We start from the raw sequence: 20,162 nt of genomic DNA on the forward strand, positions 1-20,162 counted from the left end.
CCAACCCAACTCTTCTCCCTTTGGGATCAAGCTAAGCTCTTTTTTATTAGTTCCATCATTATTTCCATCAGTATCTAGGCCTAAGCAGGATACCTTATACCACTTTGTGAGTGGGGCTGTAGGGTGCAAATGACCTCCTAAGCACCTGCCTGCAGAAGAGGCAAAGAAAGCAAGGCTATGAACCAAGGGGAAATGGCATGAGGGGTTGATACACCACCTTTCAAACTTAACTGCATCACCAAAAATGACACAGATTAAAATCCTCAGGAAAATGCCTTGAATGAGGGGGACCTTGGTGTGCCGGTTAGGCGCTGCTACAGTGCTGAAGGTGCTTCAATCCAAAGAGCAGAGAAGCAAGAACAGAATAAAACCTCTTTCTCGTCATTACACCGGAGCCAACCTTGTGATTTTCAGGGCTCCAAGAAAGAGCTGAGCATTCCTGGAGAGCATTATTTCCGCAAGCCTCACTCTCTCCAACTGACACTGTCTTACCAACAGCTAGGATGGAGTCTGAATTACAGGTCCATGCAATGCCCTAGAAGAGGAGGATCCCCATTTCACTGTCTGTACTTAAGACACCATGTTCCCATCTCCCAGGAGAACTGGTAGATCAGAGTCCAGATACTGTCCAAACAGTTCTTCTTCCTACCCTGCATGGTACCATGGAACCTCTCGCAGGCAGTTTCTTTAGCATTTATTGGTATTTTACCTTTAGCCAAGATACTGTCATTCTCTGAAGCTGTTTCACCTAATTCCTAGACAAACTGCAGCACACATGCAAAAAAGAAATGGCAAAATGCACACTGGCCTTTTCTGGACCATGAGATGTTCTGCATGTATGTATTCATGCATGTTATGGAGAGAGAATGGGAGGTGAAAAGCAAAAGAGCTGGCTAACGTCCTGGGATTTGTTAGGACAGGCGGTCACTCTAGTTGCACAGCTTGACTTCCCCAGAGAGTTTTCTCAAGGAGAAACCAGCCATCGATCTTGGGACACACAACTTCCAGGACCGTTCCTTATCTCAGAACAGCTTCTGCCACGAATTCCTGAATGCGCTTTAATGTTTAAATTATTAAATGCATTAATGTATTTACATTATTCAAGTCTTATGTGCATTTTTCTAAGATAATTTATGTATAAGAGTTTGAATGTCCATGACTGTTAATGTCTACAACCCTTCCTGTTCATTATTGATTCTGGAAGGGAAAAAAAAAGGCAGTGTTTTAATGCCTTATTTTTAATGTATTAAGAGTCTGAATAAGTGCATTCTCTTTTTTCTTTTGTAATTTCATAATTTAAGTAGTGCATTTATTAAACTGACACAGTATGAATTGTGGTGAAGTCTGGCACAGGTCCATGCTGCCAACGCAGCCCAACCGACCAGCACGCTACTCTGCAAATCAAGTACAAGCTCAGCTCCTCTTACGCCAGCTTTTACTCCCTACCTGAAATCAGAAGGGACAGAGACTACAAAGAAGTCTTTTTAAAATACGTTTTTTTTGCTATTTACATTGCTTTTCTCTGTCATCTCCATTTTAAGTCAGTGAAAGTTTTCTTACGCTATTGATGAACTGTTTTAATGCAAACCTGTTTTTTCAATGAGCTCTGACACATATACTAGAGTTTAAAACTTTCTACAGTACCTTTTAAGCCCAGTAGTTCCAAAGCTCTTCAAAAATCTAAACTGAATATAATGTTGTTGTTTCTACACCACAGTTGCGCACATCATAAAACCAAAAATTTGCCCATAGCTTAATATTCAGAGGCAAATTAGAAACAGGAATCAGGTCACCTCCACTGTTGAACCACAGTCACTTCTGGAGCAGAATGCAACAGCTATTCAGCAGTAGCTGGCCATCTTGCGTGCCAGTTTGGGACAAGAATGTTATAATAGGCAACAGAAACTGCAAAAAAATTCAGCTAAGACACAACAGACCTACCTCCACTCACTCCACCCACACATAAATGGTGTTGTATGGACATGCACTTTATATATAAATTATGTATAAATGCCTTAGATGTTTATAGCCAAAAATACTACTTTCAAAGTCCAGTTTTTACTGCCAGACAAATCCACTGCCAGTTGAGCCTACACAGAGCAACAGTGACACCCGATGGCTTTCAGCTTAACCTTCGGTGAGAAGAATCCAGGGGCTCCATTTCCACTGTCAGTATGGTAGCCCCAACTCAAATCACCTATCAGAACAGCTCATCAAGAAGCTGAACTGCAGAGAGATAAAACTTGCTGTACGTAGGCACTGTATGTAATTATGAGTGTGTGCATAAGTTTCACAGTACATTCTGCATAATTACAGCCTTGCCTGGCACAGTTGCCAGTGCGAGCATGAACACACACGCACACACATAATGTATGCACAATATTGTGCATATGGACTTGGGAAAAGACAGAGAACAGTGAAAGTTGCTGGCTGTTGTTTTAAGAGCTGACTCTGCCATTTCTAAGGTTAAGTTTGTGTTTTTTTGCTACTCATTACCATTCTTTAACTGTTACAATTTATATCAGCATATAATGTTAAATAATTACAGGGAGCGGAGCTCACTCTAGCGAGGATATAAATGCGCTGTGGGATTCTACAGATTTAAACAAATAACACTCACAGCAGGGGGTGAGCAGATGAATTAGCATTAATATCCTGCCTGGGAGATCCCAGTGCAGTGTTATGGCTTAAATACAGATCTTTTCTGTAACAGTCAATATGACAGCTACTAGCAATACAGCCCGGCACATTCACTAGTCAATATAGCAGCTGCAGCTAAAAGAATGCCCTTGTAATAATCCATACAGGAGCCAGTTAAAATAAATAACTTCCCTTTAACAGTCTATATCGCAGCCAACTGCATTAAAACCTTTCCTTTTAAGGTCTATACAATAGTCAGCTAAATGGAAAAATTGGCACCCTTCTTGGCAGCTTCAGAGGGAAGTCAAGCATCAAATGGGCTAGAGACTGAATTCTCCCCTTGTCTCTTGGGGGACGAGGGGGGTCCCTTCCATATCATGCTGGTGGGGAATCCTGCAATGCTGCTATCACAGGCTGCAGTTTAAGTTTTGTGAGAAGATGATTTAAGTCTCCAAAGCTATCGCTTCACTATCTTTCACAAGCAATTACATTCACTTTAAAAAATAAAGACCAAAACCTATTTCTTTCCTGATGAGAATAACGAATCAGGTAGACCACAGCTGTCCAGGAGTAGCCAGCACATATATCCGTATTTCCTCAGACTAATGGCAATATGCTTTTCCTAGCACTTTTACCATTAGAGAGATGCCCCGTCTCAGTCTAAAAGCAGAACCCAAACTTGAACTCTCTGCTTTAAATCAGTAGCTGTTTTTTTACTCTCTAACAAGAAGCAACAGGCTGAGGTAAGCTAGGAGTCTACCTCCCTTGGACAATACCACAGCACTTCATTTTGCAATAGCAATTGCAAAAGACCATAATATAAATCATGATAGAAATGGTTACAAAGCATCCAAATCTGAAAACTGAACTGGAGGACAATCCATGATCACAATGAATTTTGTCATTAGGCCACTACATACAGTTTTTCTATTTAGGGTCAAATTCTGTTCTCATATATATAGATTTTATACTGGTATACCTCCATTCTTCTGTGATGGAGTGGCTGTAGATTGACACTGTGAATTAACTGACCTGCAAAACAAATCTGTAGACCTTCCGCAAATTAAAACAACACTTCTTGAGGCAAATTAGAAAGGAAAACACAAAAAGCTCATAAAGCACTTAATACTGAGCTTATAGTTTACAAACTGTTGTACAAGTAGTAATAAATTTCTAGAAAATGAAATGTGTACATATTTTCATATTTTCCATACTGCTAAGAGATTTTATTGAAAGGGAATTCTGCCACTAAATTACTACATTTGCTAGCTTCTTATAAAAGAAAGGAGATAGATGACAATTTTGTTAGAAATTGGAATGATAAAGCAGGAATGGCATTTATTTTTTAAAACTCCACAAATGAAAAACATCTGCCCGCTTTCTTTTTAAGAAACCTGTCCCTTTGGGTATATATTAAAAACCATATACATAAACCAGGGGCCTACAATCCCACCAGATGTTTGGCACCTGGAGCCTTTTCAAGTAATTGATCAAGAAAATAAATATTTTTTCAGGTAACAGGAAAAAAATCTCTCTAAAAATCTTTCACATTGCCAATGCTTTAATTTATTTTATCTCAGATTTTAAGGGAAGACTGCAGCTACAAACCCATTCCAGCTCATAGCCTCCCAAATTAAAAATAAATACACACCACCCCTACTCCAGAAGTCATGGTTTGAAGCTTTGACCATGTTTTGCAAAATGACAGTTATTAAAAACAACAAACATGCATCACAGTGAGTCATCTGGTTTCCAACTTCTGAGTCAAAAGGGGCTGATTCCACACAAACTGAAACCTGGCTCTCTGACTACTTGCATGTTTAACGATTTGTATCTCTGCACCACAGCTTCAGAACAGGATGTGGAAGAAAAGAATGAAAAGGAGATGGGAGAAAGGGGAGGGGAGGGGAAGAGAAAAAACACTTCTTTACTGGTCCCAGTGTCACTGCAAATAAAGACCATGTCAAGATTTAAACCATAATAATGGAAAGGCTATAAAGGTCCCTGCTATAATGTTTCCTCTGATATTCCCTTTCATAAATGCTCTCTTTATGTTGCATGCTTTGCAATAATACATGTAATGTTTGTGAACTAGTCCCGCTGGGGAAGCTGTATCATATGAAGCTTCACAGAATACAACATTAGAAGCTAGACAATTCATTTACCAGTTCCTCAACTTTTGTTAGCTGCACCTATCTTCCTCAAGAGAATGCAACAAACATGAGGAGACAAGTAATCGAAAGCAACCTCCAAATATGTTTAGCTGGTAACAGATCTGTATGTACCAAGACATGGACATGCAGTACGGAGTTACCTCTTCCTCCAATACTCTTCTGGGTAAGACTAAAAGCCTCTTCCCAGATCCTACATGTATAGGCAAGAACCCCGAACTTGTTCACAACCATGCCAATCGGATCAATAGCATCCTGAGCTTCCTCTTGGCAGGAAGTGCAGTGAAGAAGGTCAGTGCCAAGAGTATCTGCACAAGAGATCCCTGCCAGCACCAGTGCTGTGAGCCTCACGATGGCACTGCATGCCTCATGATGGCACTGCATAAACACATGCGCAGGGGGTACTGGTTGCAACACCTCTTTCATTTTGCATGTGCGTAGCAAGACCCATTCACTTCAGGTAACATGCCTGCATGGAGCTCAGCTCTGCCTTCCCAGAAGGAGTGACCATCAGCAGCCTGAGGCACCTGCATGCCTGGCAAGAGAAGTATAGAGCACACCACCTCTGTAAGAATTCAGGGTCAGACTGGAATCCCATGGGGCTTTAGCACTGAATTTCCCAAGTGATCTGGTACCACTGCTTCGAAGCATACTGGGTGCTTGGTAGCTGACCATTACAGTAAGAACTAAGTCCATCTTTACGGGATTGTGGCAACCTGATGTTGAGAAAGGGGATGTCAAAAATATAGTGGGGGGGGGGGGGCGCGGGCTCGTCTCAGTCTTGACTGCAATTCTCAATCACCGCACAGAAAGTATTTATATCCTGTTGGCAGCATGTGTAACCAATGCGACTCTTCGTGTCAGAGCTGTCAATTACGGGCTTGACTTATGAGGAAAGATTAAATGAGCTAAATATGTAGAGCTTGGCTAAGAGACCAGGATGGGGGTGGGGGAAAGGAGAAATGATGTGATAACTGTCTGCAAACATCTGAAGGGTGCAGATGCTTAAGGAGGAAAGGAATCACTTAGGGTGGCACACAAAACAAACAGGAGAAGCAAGCTGGAAGGAAGACACAGGAAATTCTCACTGTATAGCTGGGAAACTCCATTCCAGTGAGATGTACTCTGCTGTAGAACTGTATCCCAAGGAATACCATCATTCAGGCCATTCAGATGCTTGACAAGACACTAGGAATTGACAGCAGAGGAAAATCCTGCTCCGACCAAAAGATAAAACAGATAATATAAAAAAGTGGGGCATATCATGAACATGGCTGATGATATGAAGCTGTTTCTCTTGCTTCTCTCCAGCTGTAAAACACTTTTACTAAAAAACTATGCATATTTTCATTGTTACTTTTCCAGAAAGGCAATTGTCAAAGTAGCAGTGGTGAGTTACGGGATCACAACTGGGAAGAAGGCATGGTCTGTACAATTATAACAAGAAGAGCTATGTAAACACGCATACAAAACCAAAAAAAACCCACCCTATTAAGATGTTTGGAAGGGTTTGCAATGTAAGTGACATAAGAGAAATACAAGAAACGTGAAAAGCAGGGAAAGTCTCTTCTCCAGTAAGTTGTTTAGGAACTCCAAATCTAAGAATTATACCAACTCTCAACTTCCTAGTTTGGCAAATCTTGGTTCTTAAGGTGCTGGCATCAGAAGTATCCGAAGGATGTATTCCTGTACGTCAAATTGGGGGAAAGTTCTTTCAAGTTCCTGAATAAGCCATTCTGCCTTTTGTGTCCCAGCTACCTTACTTTTTAACGTGATGAAGATGCAACATATCCTTTGCTCTGAGGCACAACAAAGATGCCATAGACATTGCAAATTTTTTCATACGGCATGACCTCCCAGGTAAAAGTAGGAAGAAGCCAGGAAGTGAAGAAAATTATCACACGTAGGCAGTTATAATCTTGTCACTAGCTGTCACGAGACTCTTTCTGATTGCAGTAACAATGACACACGCAGCATCTGGATATGGGCAAATGGAGTCCAACTGCTCAGTGGTATCAGAGGTAGGAGAGGAATTAAGAATCTCTAGCAACACTTTCCAGGTTAGGAATTTAATAATATGGAGTCAAGAGGCACTCCAAAGAACAAGTCTCCCGCATAAAGTTATTTCAAGAAGCTAAAAAGGCAGACACTCCTGTGAAGTTCTTAAGCTGGTCCCTCCTCTCCCTAAGCAGAAAAAACTGTGGGCAATTGCTGCCCTCTACAAGTTGTTCTGCACATCGCACACTTTCCACACACATGTAGCTGAAATGATACTATTATCTCACCTTGATCCCACAACCCATCATTACCAAAGTGCACACTGTGCAGGCACCTCTTTGCTGTGTGCTGTCACCTGTTTGAAATTAATAGGTACCCTTTCCAGCAGCTGGGATGCACACAGCAAAGTGCTTCTGATCTCTCTGAGCAGGCAAAGAGCTGGGCTGCCAACCGATACAGAACAGCCGGCTTATAGCAAAGCAAGCCACGATCTGTAAAAAATTGTTTGTAGGTGTAGCATGTTTAGACCTCCAAAACATCACGTGAACATAAACAAAAAAATTAAATTCATTTTCCTCAAGGGGAAAATATCAAGTAATGTTAAGTATTTCCTAACTGTGTGCCAGTGTTTTTTTCCAATGTCACAAAGCACTGTAGCTTCCATTTTACCTTCAGTGAGAGATCTGGGATCTCTGGAAGTCAAATCATACCTAACGTTAAAAAAGATTCTAACCTAACTCCTAGTACTTTAATTTCCTTGCATGTTTTGTAAAGAACTACATGGAATATTACAACTATTTTAAAACTATCTTAAAAGTCTTCTGACCAGCAATGTTCGTTTGCCTGAAAAGCAAGCAGGAATTGCTTTCAGAGCTCTCTTCTGCACAAGTGCACAGAAAAGATTATAAGCTGCTAACTCACCACACTGTTAGTAATAGAAAAGGACCGTACCTATCCTAGTTGTTACGCTGCCTCACCCACCGGCTGTAAAGTGTCCTTTAACCTGTAAGCTCTTAGGGACGGGCAAAGCCATTATTACATATTGTACAGTCTGATAGGGTCTTAACCTCCTTTGGCCTGTAACTACTGCAAGTTTCTAGCTTTCATACATTAACATATAATGCTACAACAGAAGTTATATCCCAAACTGTTATAGTCCACCCTCTTTTATAATTGGGATTTAAAGGTATTCCAAGAAAACTTTCCCATTGAACTCAAACAGGCAATTTAACTTGACGTGACAGTGTTCCTTTAACTACGCTCAGTAAGTAAATTTGCATCTGTGTGCTTTGCACATATTAATATATTTGTCTAAATCAACAGAGTAAAAGGAATTGACAGATTAAGCAAGTACATTTTGCATGAACAACAAAAGAAGTCAATGAACACACAAAAGTAAGAGACAAAAACTTCTCAGAAGATCAAACACAAGAGAGGTCTGCTTAGTAAATCATAAGATTCTCTTTGCAGCAAACCAAAGGATATTCTGTAAGGCAGTCACACACCTCCGGCTCCCTGTTCCAGGCCCAATACAACCAAACTCTGCACAGCAATTGACCTCCACAGCCTAATGGAATTGCTGTCCAGCACTGGGAAGCCACAGCAACACATTCAGGACCTCCCCAAACAAACTGAAGCCTGCCCACACCACCAGGGCTACTGCCTGTACCGGAGGTCACAAAGCTGGCAAGTCTCTCTCTCTCCCCTGCTGACAGTGGTAAATTATCCTGACTAATGTTTCACTGGGGGCTATAAGTTAGTTGCCTACTGACTCTGGCTGTCTGGAAATCCCCTCTGGATAGATTTACTTTTAGAGAATCTTTCAGCGTAGGCCACCACGCTGAACAAACCCATTGTGGCAGACAGAAAATTTGTACAGTAAACAGGTATAAATCTTGTCTTAAACAATAAAGGGTGGGAAAATGGAAAGCAAAAGTGTGATGGGGAGTATCCCACCAGTACACTCTGGTCCCTGACATCGTTTCTGGAAACAAAAGTCCCTCTGAAAAAGATCACATTTTATACAAATCTAGACTAGATCTTTGAACTTTAAAAGAAAGGATAAGGATACTACATGGTATTCCTTGTGTAAGAATGTGTTCCAGAAAACGAAGTATGAGTTTTTCAGTGAAAATATCGTTCTTGTCTTCATTTCAAACAATTTCAGTCAAAGGAAAATCTTCAAAAAATTCCCACGTATCTTGTTTTCTGTAGGGTTTGATAGGGCAGAAAGACCATCTACTACTTCGTAAGAGGGACATGGATTCTCAATCTGCCCAAAGACTTGATCATAAAAAGTGGATTCTGAGTACTCTTAACTAACATTAGCCCCAACAAGCTCTCTCAAATCTTATGACGCAGTTCTGTAACCTTTCCTCATTCCCACTCATGGTTTTGTTCACATGGTTAAAGACAACAGTATTGTTAGTGTTAGGCTCCGTCAACTTCTAATTACACCAGTTAGAGCTAGAAGTAGTCCAACTTAAAATCCTGATTGCAAAGCTCCTTCCTCAGAAACCTAAATGAAATTCTCTTTAACCATACTCTACTTAAGAGGAAGCTTAACAGAATAGATAAGGGTTAAAAGGAGGCAACAAAACGGCGAGAATCTAGTAATTCTATTGCCCGTCACTAAATGCTAAGCACCCAAATCCAGACAGCTGAGAAAAGGGTAAGTTTTATCCATTATAAACACATATCACAAATTTTACTGGTTTACTTCCAAGGAAACCTAGCAACTGAACACAAAAAACGTAGAGGAACTAAATATGCCTATAACCAAGCCCCAACATCATGGCTTCAATCTGAGACCTCAACTGATGGTTCAGGAGATCAAACATAGCTACAAACACCACATGTGTTCAGCACGGACATACTGACTGATGTGACTCTGTGCCTGTGGATATGCGATGGATATAGAAATATCAAGTCTCTTTTCTGCTCTCTGTTTTTTTCATTATTCCTCAATCACCAAATTCCTCAATCACCAGAAAAAGGATGAATTAAAGAAGTACAATCACTTTTAAAAAATGTGTTACACATGCAAGGCTAGGGGCTTTTACAAAGACATAAAAGGGGCAGAACGAAGCCCCTGCAATAGAAATTACCTCATTTACCAGGCCAACAGACTAGGTCTCGCATCTATGCTGCAACTTGCTGGATAAACCTGGCTAAACAGCTAACCTGTATATCTCAATTAGCTTTCCTAGAAAATGGAGATAACACAGACATATTCCCTAAACACGATAATTAATGTTTGCAGTGTACCCTATGATGTTTGCACAAAAAGAGGTGTTAAAAGTATTCTGGCCATTATCATGACCCCTAAAAATTTGAAAATCAGTTTAACAAAGGGTGGGGAAAAGCCATGAGGGCTCCAGCACATACCAACAAACTTGTTACCTTGTACCTTTCAACAGCCTGTAAAAAAGGGAATAAAATGTCCATATTTCAGTGCTAACTGCTATCATCTGCAGCAAGAAACAGAAAGAAACAGCATGTGCTAAAAATAAAAGAAGTTAAATAATCCTGCAAAAGAAAATACTCTGCTCCTCATACCACAATCCAGGGATTTTGTAACTTGGTGAGAAACCAAGAGAGTGTTTTACATTTACAACCAGTACTTTTATATTTACAACTAGTACTTCATCTAGATACCAAGCACCAGCAAGGGAATGGGTATGTTTTGTGGCAAGAAAAAAAACCCACCAAAACAACAAACAAGCAGCGTGTGGAAAGGCCTCGCTTACAGGCTCTGCTTCCTTAGGTTTTTCCTACAACCCAGGCTCATGTTAGGGGCAGTCATATGTATAACCTTCATAGCTGTAATTTAGACTGCAGCAGATTCGGCAGAAAGCAAAGGCCAATAACAACCATATTCAAGCTCTTGAAAACATCTCAAAAGCAGCACAGTATGGTTAAAAAGCTACAAGACGCTGCTAGGGAGAGACAAAACAAGCTAAAAAGAGAAGCAGAATAGACAACATAATTACACTAAAGAGAGAAATTAGACCAAAGAAACAAAGATTCAAGAAGAAAAGGGGATTTTCTAACGCTTTAACCTCACAGAAAGGGGTTTTGTCCTATGTGGTTACATCTTCTGCGCATCCCAGGACTTTGAGTGGTTGCAAAAAGACAAAACCTATTCCAATTCCACAAGTGTTCAGAGGATTATCAGAGGTGGCTGCACATACAAGCAGAAAGGGATGCAGCAGTGTTCACTGATAAGCTGGACTCAAGGAGAAGCTGATCCTGCACTGACGATGACAAACGTGGCTGTAAACAGCAGCAGAGCGAGATGCTGACACTCTGCTAACACAAGGTTACACTTCCCACTATGGAGCTACACGGCAAATTTTAATGGGCCAAGACCGACAGCTAGGGAAATGAGTGTCCGCTCTCTGCTGCAAAAATTATAGCTTTTCCCATCCCCCTCCAACTCATTCTCCACTGTCAGTACTATAACACAATGACCTCTTATTAGGGAGTATTTTTCAGTTGGGACAGTTTATTGTAAGGACACTGGATAACTCAAGGGATTAATGGCATGGACGTGGAGTCCCTTATCTCCAGTTTGGTAGTTCAAAACATCAAAAGTGGGTTGAAGAAAGAGCAATTAGGAGTGTGACATGAGTTTGCAGGGCTCCATTCTGAAGGCCTCAGTAAGGCCATCAACCTTAGCAAGGTGTGCTCTGAAGACCCAAAATGCAGGACACAATGTGATGCGTCAGACTGCATCTGCTACGTGATCTTGCAGAATGCTGAAGTCTCCTTGCAAACAACTAGAAATCATTGCTTCCCCTGGATGCCTGTTGAAAGCAGCAGGCTGGGGGGGTACAGAGTACACAGAAGACAGTGCCACTGAGCACAAAGCAGAAGGTATTTAGCACCTTGCAGGATACAGTGCCCGTTAGAATCACAAAAACAGTTTGAGTCTATAATGACATCTGCTGATACAATACAAGATGTTTTAATTCTACTGCTATCTCATATTTGTGCATAACATCACTGATATGTTCCAAAGGGGTCTCAGTCCTATGAAGCACTGAGTACTTTCAGTCACCAATAAAGTCAAAAGAGGTGAGGGGGTACAGAGCAGAATTTGGTCATGAGACTCTTTTCGCCCTCCTCTAGATTCCGTGAGTCTTCTTCAACTGCTTAACACCAGATTTGAAGTCAGCAATGATATGCCTGAGCACATGGCTTTCCCATACAGAGCCATTTGTTGGATTCATGCCATAGTTTGTTCTGGTGTTTCCGTAAACATTTTTATGACATGGTGCCATGTGCCTACAAGTCTGCTTTATGGACCAAGATCTACTGCATGCATTAGCAGGCAGCACGCATGATCCTGGCTACAGAGAAGCCACAGTAATGTGGTGGAAGTTAGGTCATCTGGCTCACAGAACTGAACTGCTCATTTAATAAGGCTTCTACAGATACTCAGCTGGAAGCAATAATGACTCCTAAGCAAACGTGACAGAGACTGTGAGAGTTTAACATAAAAAAAAAAAATAATGAAAAAACAACGAGAAAATCTCCACCTTTCAAAGGGCTCTAATTAGCGCACATGCAAGACTCACCATTGTGAGAGTGAAGTTTATGTTGGAGTTCTTTAAATTTATAAATATTTTTATATGGTAGGAATACACACCTATACGGAAAGATACACAACTGCTATGTGCTTCCTCTGAGCAATTCTTCAGTTGCATATACAGTAAGAAATTAATTAAATCAAAGGTAATGTTAGAATCTGCCTTGAGAAAGAGAATGAACTGTTGACCACCACAGGCTGTGATGATCTGCTGTCTGCTATGACCTTCTAAGCGGGGTGGTGGGGAAACCAACCCAAAAAACCTCAAACCACCAAATCCATCACAAAGCACATGGTGTCAATAACAACTTCAGGTAATCTCACATACAGATGTCTACGCAATTAAGGGATGGCACAGTGTTACTAGACTAGAGAGGTTTTCACTGCAGAGCTTAACAGAATTCACGAACAGCCCTTTCATTAGATATACTTTACTGACCCTTCCCAGTTCACAGCCTTTACTCACATCTCTCTCCTTTAACAAATCATCTCCTGGCTTCTCCAGATAAGAGTTACAAGGTAAAAATGCTTTGATGTGGCCAGTGCCATGCCATTATGGAAAGTACTTGAGCCTTCTCACTGCAAACAGCTTGTATTCACTATGATCACCAAATGAAAGCCAGAGAAGGAACTCAATTAGAGATTTATATGTTTAGGACAATAACATGGGCTAAGAATTTTGGCAAGGTTTTGACTGAGTTATAGATGGCTGAAGAGGAAGGAAAAAAAAGAAAAAGAGGGTTGTAAAAAAAAAAATATACTGCAGCTCCAGAGAGTGGTGGCTCACTTCCCACTCTGCGTCACTATAAAAACGAAAACAAAACAGGGTTCTCAGTTATCCTCATACACAAAAAATCCCAGAGCTCTTTCCAAAACGGTTCTAGAGTGAAAACATTGGATCACATGCACTGCCAGCTGCCAGACACTTCTAAGCTCTCTCTGAGTGCATCTGAAAATAAAGATAGCTTGAATGACGTCTCTGAGTAGCAGAGGGTTTTTTTATTAGACAATAGCACTAAGAATCTCCGTTCAAATTATGCTGCATAAGTCTTTCTTCAGACTCTTTACTAAATAAGCACTGACCAAGAGCATACATTACACACACTTAGGACAGGCAGTCCGTGCTCAAGGACAACTCGGTGGTCTAGGTGACCCATGTCTAACCCCAGAAAGACAGGAGGTTATGGCTGCAGGTCAGAATTCAGAGGTCAACAGCAGGGCAACATAAGGCAGTTTATACCTTTTTCACAAAGCACCAGCTCCTTAGAAAAGCAAAACAATGCATGCAAAATGATGCAGCAAAGAGAACTCATGTATATTATATATCAGCAAGAAATTATATGCCGCTTCTTGAAGAACTTACCAGTGGCTCCCGAGATGCTGCATTTTCAGTCGCAGGGCAGGAGCCAGCCTGTAAAGGAAAAAGAAGAGTGAGGTTACATTGCCACCTGATGGACACAATTAGAAATACTTGTCTGTTAAGACCACTCTTCCCATGAGCAGGATTTAGGCGGACACACTTGTTTCTGCCATCAGTAGCAGTTCTGTGATGGACTGAAGAAAAAAAGGTCAGAATAACAGAAAAAAAATAGTTTCAGCAGTCCCCATTTAAAACAACAGAATTCACAGAATCTGCAGAATTTGCTTTAGGGAGCCAGCAGCAAAGAGCCAGAGAGACTACTGAGAGAGAACATTAAAGAAACATTCACCCTAACTCAAATTCTGAAATACACAGCGCAGTGAACAAACACTGAATGAAACTGGACTCCCTCTGCTAAACTCTTGCTGGCAACACTTGTCACATTGCATGGTAGAAGATGGGACATTTTCATCTGATATGAAATGAGGATAACAACTTGCCTGTCTCAAAGGGACCTGATGAGTACCTGACATCCGCAAAGAATTTTGCAATACTAAGGGGAAGAAATGCTGCAGAAGCCCTAAGTACTGCTATTGAAGTGGATGCAAAGGTACCTCGCTCTAATTCCATGGTTCACTTTCTCCTCTCTAGAAGGACTAAACTTAATTTGATGCCAAGCTTCTCCCATTTCTATGACCCAATAATGCACCCTTTGTTTTCTGCACTATTATTCTAAAGATTTCAGAACAACTATGATTTAACTAAACCTCACAATATGTCAGCAATACCGGTACCATCCTTGTTTCCCACACATAATTAAGAGACCTAGTTCTAGGGCAGATGCTGAACACCTTACCTTGCACACTAGGAAAGGGTGGTACACAGGAGGAAAGTGAAACTATTTGATTAAAGCAGGACAGCAAGCCAAAGATTGGACTAGACTTAAAATTCAAGAGCTTCCACCCTCCAGGCTCACCTGCAGTTTTGCTTGTATTCACTCACCCATCAAGAACTGGCATAACATTTTAGCATAGTCCCATGTTTTACAGAATTACTCTCTGGGCCTTTCTTCACCGCCAAAAAAAAGCAGTTTGATCTCTGTGTAACTAGCATATATCAGCTCTCCCAAGGTAGAGACACCTAAGTTTTACTGTAAAATAAACTTATCTTGGTCAACCATCTACTTTCAAATGGGATTCACATGATGTTAAGATGGTCTAACCACATTGCCTTCGCTGTGGGTTTTTATCTTAGGAGAGGTGACCTCAATGGTAAAAAAATGCAGTTTTATTAGTAATGAAGACAAGTTTTGAGGCTCAGTTAGAGAAAAGGGATCCTATTCATTGAGTACAGGGAAAAATAAAACTTTCAAGTGATAGCATAAATGTCCTTATGTGACTTTCTGTGCTCCAATTGTATTCATCGCTTTTATGCAGTATACCACACCTTCAAAGTATCTCAAGATTTTTTTTCCCATCTACAAAATACGCAAAAAAAATATAGATAAAAACAAGTATTTACCACAAGAGGGTGCCAGAAACTCAAATATACTGCAACTCAGCTGCTTCCAGGCATAAGCATCATCACCAGGGCCCAGCCAGATCTCACAGCTAGACAGCGATTCTCTAAAGAGGCCCTTAGTCTCTTCCTGTGCAGTCACCATCATTTTTGTTACTCCACTATATATCTGCAAAAACTTCAGCCGCTAATAATTCACTTGACATAACCACTGTAAATATCAGCTTCAACACCATACAGGAAGTCACACTGCCCAGGCTGTCTGTAGCGGAGACAATGCTATGTGATACCAAGAAAAGGGCGCTTCTCTCTTCAACCTTGCCACTGGCTTCCCATTTTTACATGCATGGTATATCTGCTTTCAAATCTTTTACAGCTGGATGAAAGAAAAATAACAAACAGTCTCAAGATCCATCCACTCCTCCAAAAATATGGAAAACATACGAGAATCAAGACAAGAATATGGCTTTCATGATTTATTAATAAGTTAACTGAACCTGTTTAGGTTGTGGATAAACTTAATTGGTGCATATGCTATATTTTATTTCTTCAGTCAAATCCCAGGACTAACACAGGTATCTTACTATGGCTAATACTCTACAATATTGGGGCCTCATTCATAGCACACTAAAGTCAAAGAAAAGATTCTCATCAAATTCAGTTAGCACGGGGTCAGAACTGCTTAGAAGAGGCAGGCAAAGAGCAGCACAGATAAAATTCCTGCTGAATACTTCAAAAAAGTACCTATAGCTGTTAACTACTATTTCCATGGAATTGTTCCACCAAGCCACTTGCGTTAAGTGTTGAGCTTTCTAAGAACATATGTATTTTGCTCTTCTGGAGCATGTTTCACGGAAAATTCAAAGCATTTTAACTACTTAAGATGACTTTGCAAAGAGAAAAACTACAGATGTGTGGTGCAAACAGTAAAGTCACAAAGGCACAAAGAAAGAAAGAAACCACCACACAATTCATATCCTCAGAAAATTCCCAGAGCATCCTAAGTACTAGAGCTTATATGTTCTGCCCTAAGGAGCTGCACTAGTATTTATGGACTGTCACTCCACACAAAATGTGGCCAACCTGGGAAACTGCCCAAAGAAGGATTTTAAATTAAGCCTTAGTTATTGTGAGAAAACGTGTATTATATTGACAGGTAAGAGTCTCGATCCTGAAGACAAATACTCAAAAATTCTGACATGTGCTTGTACATAACCTGATGACATAGATAAGATTAGTTGGATAATTTATGGTACTTTGACTGCATTGTTGTCATGGTTTAACCCCAGCCAGCAACTAAGCCCCACACAGCCGCTCACTCACTCCCCCCCAGTGGGATGGGGGAGAGAATCAGAAGAGTCAAAATGAGAAAACTCATGGGTTGAGATAAAGACAGTTCAACAGGGAAAGCAAAAGCCACACACACAAGCAAAGCAAAGCAAGGAATTCCTTCACTCCTTCCCATGGGCAGGCAGGGGTTCAGCCATCTCCAGGAAAGCAGGGCTCCATCACGCGTAACGGTGACTTGGGAAGACAAACGCCATCACTCTGAACGTCCCCCCCTTCCTTCTGCTTCCCCAGCTCTATATACTGAGCATGATGCCATATGGGATGGGACAGCCCTTTGGGCAGTTGGGGTCAGCTGTCCCGGCTGTGCCCCCTCCCAGCTTCTTGTGCCCCCCCCCAGCCCACTCGCTGGTGGGGTGGGGTGGGGTGAGGAGCAGCAAAGGCCTCGACTGCGTGTAAGCACTGCTCAGCAGGAACGAAAACATCCCCGGGCTATCAACACTGCTTCCAGCACAAATCCAAAACATAGCCCCATACTAGCTACTGTGAAGAAAATTAACTCTATCCCAGCCAAAACCAGCACAATTGTCCAAAGCTATCAACATTTTAAATGAGATGTGTGTTTTCCTTCCAGCAAGATTTCCAAGTACAAGGCATAGCACAAGAACAAAGGAACTAGTGTTATAAGGGAGGGGACAGCAACCCTCCAGAACACGTTAGCTCCGAGACAAGTCAAGGAAGATTCCATCCTTTCCATGCGATGGCTGTTCAATAGCCTGTATTTAATGAAAACAATGGACATCACAGTTCACGTTCACCATAAACCATCTTTTAAGGCAGAGAATCCAGAGGCTTAACAGTCAAGAGCTACAGGCAAGCAGGGAGGAAAATTTACCTACATATTGACTAACAATGCAACTAGGGAATTAAGTCTCTGGAGCAATAAATTGGGCATCTTTCAACATCTTTTAAATTCGCTTTAACTACTTCCTTACATGAAGAAAAAATGCAGCTAGATGGTAGACTCAATCCAAAGTGGGTATAATGAAGCTTTAGGAAGAAAACAAGTAAGATTTGGGACTTAGTACTCTGCTTGCTTCCCTGCTAAACCACATGTAAGAACATCACCAAGTATAAAAGATGTTGGAACACCAGTACATTCTGTTCACCTTACTATCTCTCCTTTCTCAGTCTCTTCCATTAAATTCATATGTAAGCCTTCCAGTGTTATAAAACAAACAAAAGAATCCCACAAACAGAATCCATTCTGCCTATCCTACCTCAATGGCTGCACTACCATTTTGGTACCAAGCCAAATTCAGCCATTGACTTTAACAATTTCAAGACTTTTATGCCTCACACGGACCAGCTACGTACTGACTTTCAGGCTACAAGGTTCTCAGCTTCTGCACATAATTGTACAGATAATTAGGTATCATTTTGTGTCCCAAACTAAGCAGCTTGGAAAAAATTAGACATATTTATCTAAACCAACAACACTACGGCCAATTAACGTTAAAGAATTTCAATTTCTCTCACACTGCTGGGATTTACGGTTAAATGGAATACCAGAGGACTGGGCTGCTGGCTGGCTGAGCCAAGAAGACTCACCAAATATACTGCCAAAGTATTCAGCATCAAAGAAATACTGATAGCCAAGAAAAATCAGAAATAGGTTATTCTTTTCATGGGCTATACCATCATCTTGCTCTTCCCTTTCTTTTACTATAAGGAATAGTAACAGAAAGATTGGATCTTTTCTTCTGTTTATTTTTTAGTAAAGACATTGCTGAAGGTCCAAGGAACATGATTTCGAAACAAAACCAAGTATTTTAAAATCTCTGGTAGAAATGTTTATTGACCTTAAAATATAATTCTATCTACATAAGTGATTTCATTTGAGCTGCAACACTCCCCCGTCCTCACAATGCTTGAGGCAATATATTAATTCACGAGAATGAGAAAATTAAACTAAGAAAAACAGATAATAAGCCAAAAGATATCTGACACTCCCTTTTCAGCATCTAAACTAACTAGATTTGTAATAGAAAACACGATAGGACCCAAACATAAACATGTTAAGCAAGGCAGTGCTATTACTCATAGCCTTAGGTTGAATGCTTGACAATAAATAAACAAACATCATCAGTGGTAGAAAGTAAGTAATTTTTAAAATTATCTAAATGTTTAGTGTGCAATGGGGACAACTTTTTCCACACATTGATAACAGTGTCAAAACTGCAATGGTTGTGTAAGAGGAGTGGCATTTACATTCTGGTAGACTAATAAAGATATTTTCATTGTTTTGTTTTATTCCAAAATTGTCCCCTTAAGAATTCATCTACTGTGCTATATATTCTTCAATTACACCCCCTTTTTCCAGCCAAAGCTGTGAGATTCTCTCAAATCCCATCCAAGCCGACAGAATTTAGAGCACTGGACACTGCTCAGCTAGAGTTCTGGATGGGGAATGTGCAACCAGTGTAAGACACATACTAGATGGTGAAGACGGGCATATCTGTCATCAGCAGGCACCAACAGCCTCAGACGGACACAACAGCCCTTCTGTCTCCACACAAGCACACAATGTGGGGAAGGAGGAAAGCTAATATACAAGCAGGGCTGCTCCTGGTGTGTGCGTGGAGGGGGTAAATATTAGCATGGCTACCCTTTAGCTGAACTTGAGTGTTACCTCACATACCTGAAGCATGGCAGACTCCCAGAGCTGCCCTTTAAACAAACTCTGCCACTAGTGAAGTCATGACAGGCCAGGAGCCAAAAGGGGTGCAACTAATTTGCTATTGCCTGAGAATCCAGCATTGTTGCATACAGTGTGACAGAATCCGGCAGGGGAGCAGTGATTGACCATTTTCACCCTCAGTGGCTTCAGACCACCTCCCTCCTCAGAGGAGCTGACACAAAACAGTCTCTGTGGTGAAAAGTTAACTTTGCAGCCTGGGTATTCTGCCTTATCTCAAATTCTTCCTGAATGCACAAGCGTTAAGTCCACTATGTTCTTTACAGACAATGCCTGAAAAACTCTCCATGTTACGCATGAGGTAAGAGTGGCCATTCCCATTTTTCACTATGGGGACAGTGACAGAGTGACTTTCTGACTTTCTTAATATCCTTAATTTTAAAACCCAGGGGGTGCTCTGACTTCATTTATGAGGCCCACTAAAAAGCAAGACTTTTTCATTTTCAAACATCAAGCCCTCTTTTGAGGTAAAGCAACACTACATAAATGTTAAAAAAAGGGTGCAATGGGAGGATACTATAACCAAACTCAAGAGAACTTGCATGTTTCTCAGGGAACCGCATTTGCCAATCAACCAGATTTCTTCCTCAGAAACCTACAGTCAACTGCGTTGCAGGCTGCCCAAGTGGCTTATGGATCAGTCGCAGGTTGTTTCAGGTTTCCTCATTGTGAAAGCATTCACTCGAAGAGTGAGGAAGGGACTGTAATGCCTACACCTCAAACTACTACTGGTGAAAGCACGTGGCCGATACAAAGCTGCCCAGCAAGCCTGCTGTGAGTTTGGTAACTTGGCCTTTCACAACCTAGGAGAAGATTTGTGCTGGTTAGTCAGAGTAT

The 20,162-nt window shown here is 41.0% G+C and overlaps 1 protein-coding gene across 1 annotated transcript in view; it reads right to left on the bottom strand.

The window, feature by feature from the left end:
* The window catches only part of PEX14 (peroxisomal biogenesis factor 14), a 79,520-nt gene that overhangs the window by 57,650 nt on the left and 1,708 nt on the right, over positions 1 to 20,162 (bottom strand). The window contains exon 2 of the mRNA XM_075520819.1: positions 13,766 to 13,813. Coding sequence (XP_075376934.1) covers positions 13,766 to 13,813 — 48 coding nt within the window. The remainder of the gene's footprint in view (positions 1 to 13,765; positions 13,814 to 20,162) is intronic.

Source organism: Mycteria americana, chromosome 18, assembly GCF_035582795.1.
Source record: "Mycteria americana isolate JAX WOST 10 ecotype Jacksonville Zoo and Gardens chromosome 18, USCA_MyAme_1.0, whole genome shotgun sequence".
In the NCBI taxonomy this organism is placed as follows: domain Eukaryota; kingdom Metazoa; phylum Chordata; class Aves; order Ciconiiformes; family Ciconiidae; genus Mycteria; species Mycteria americana.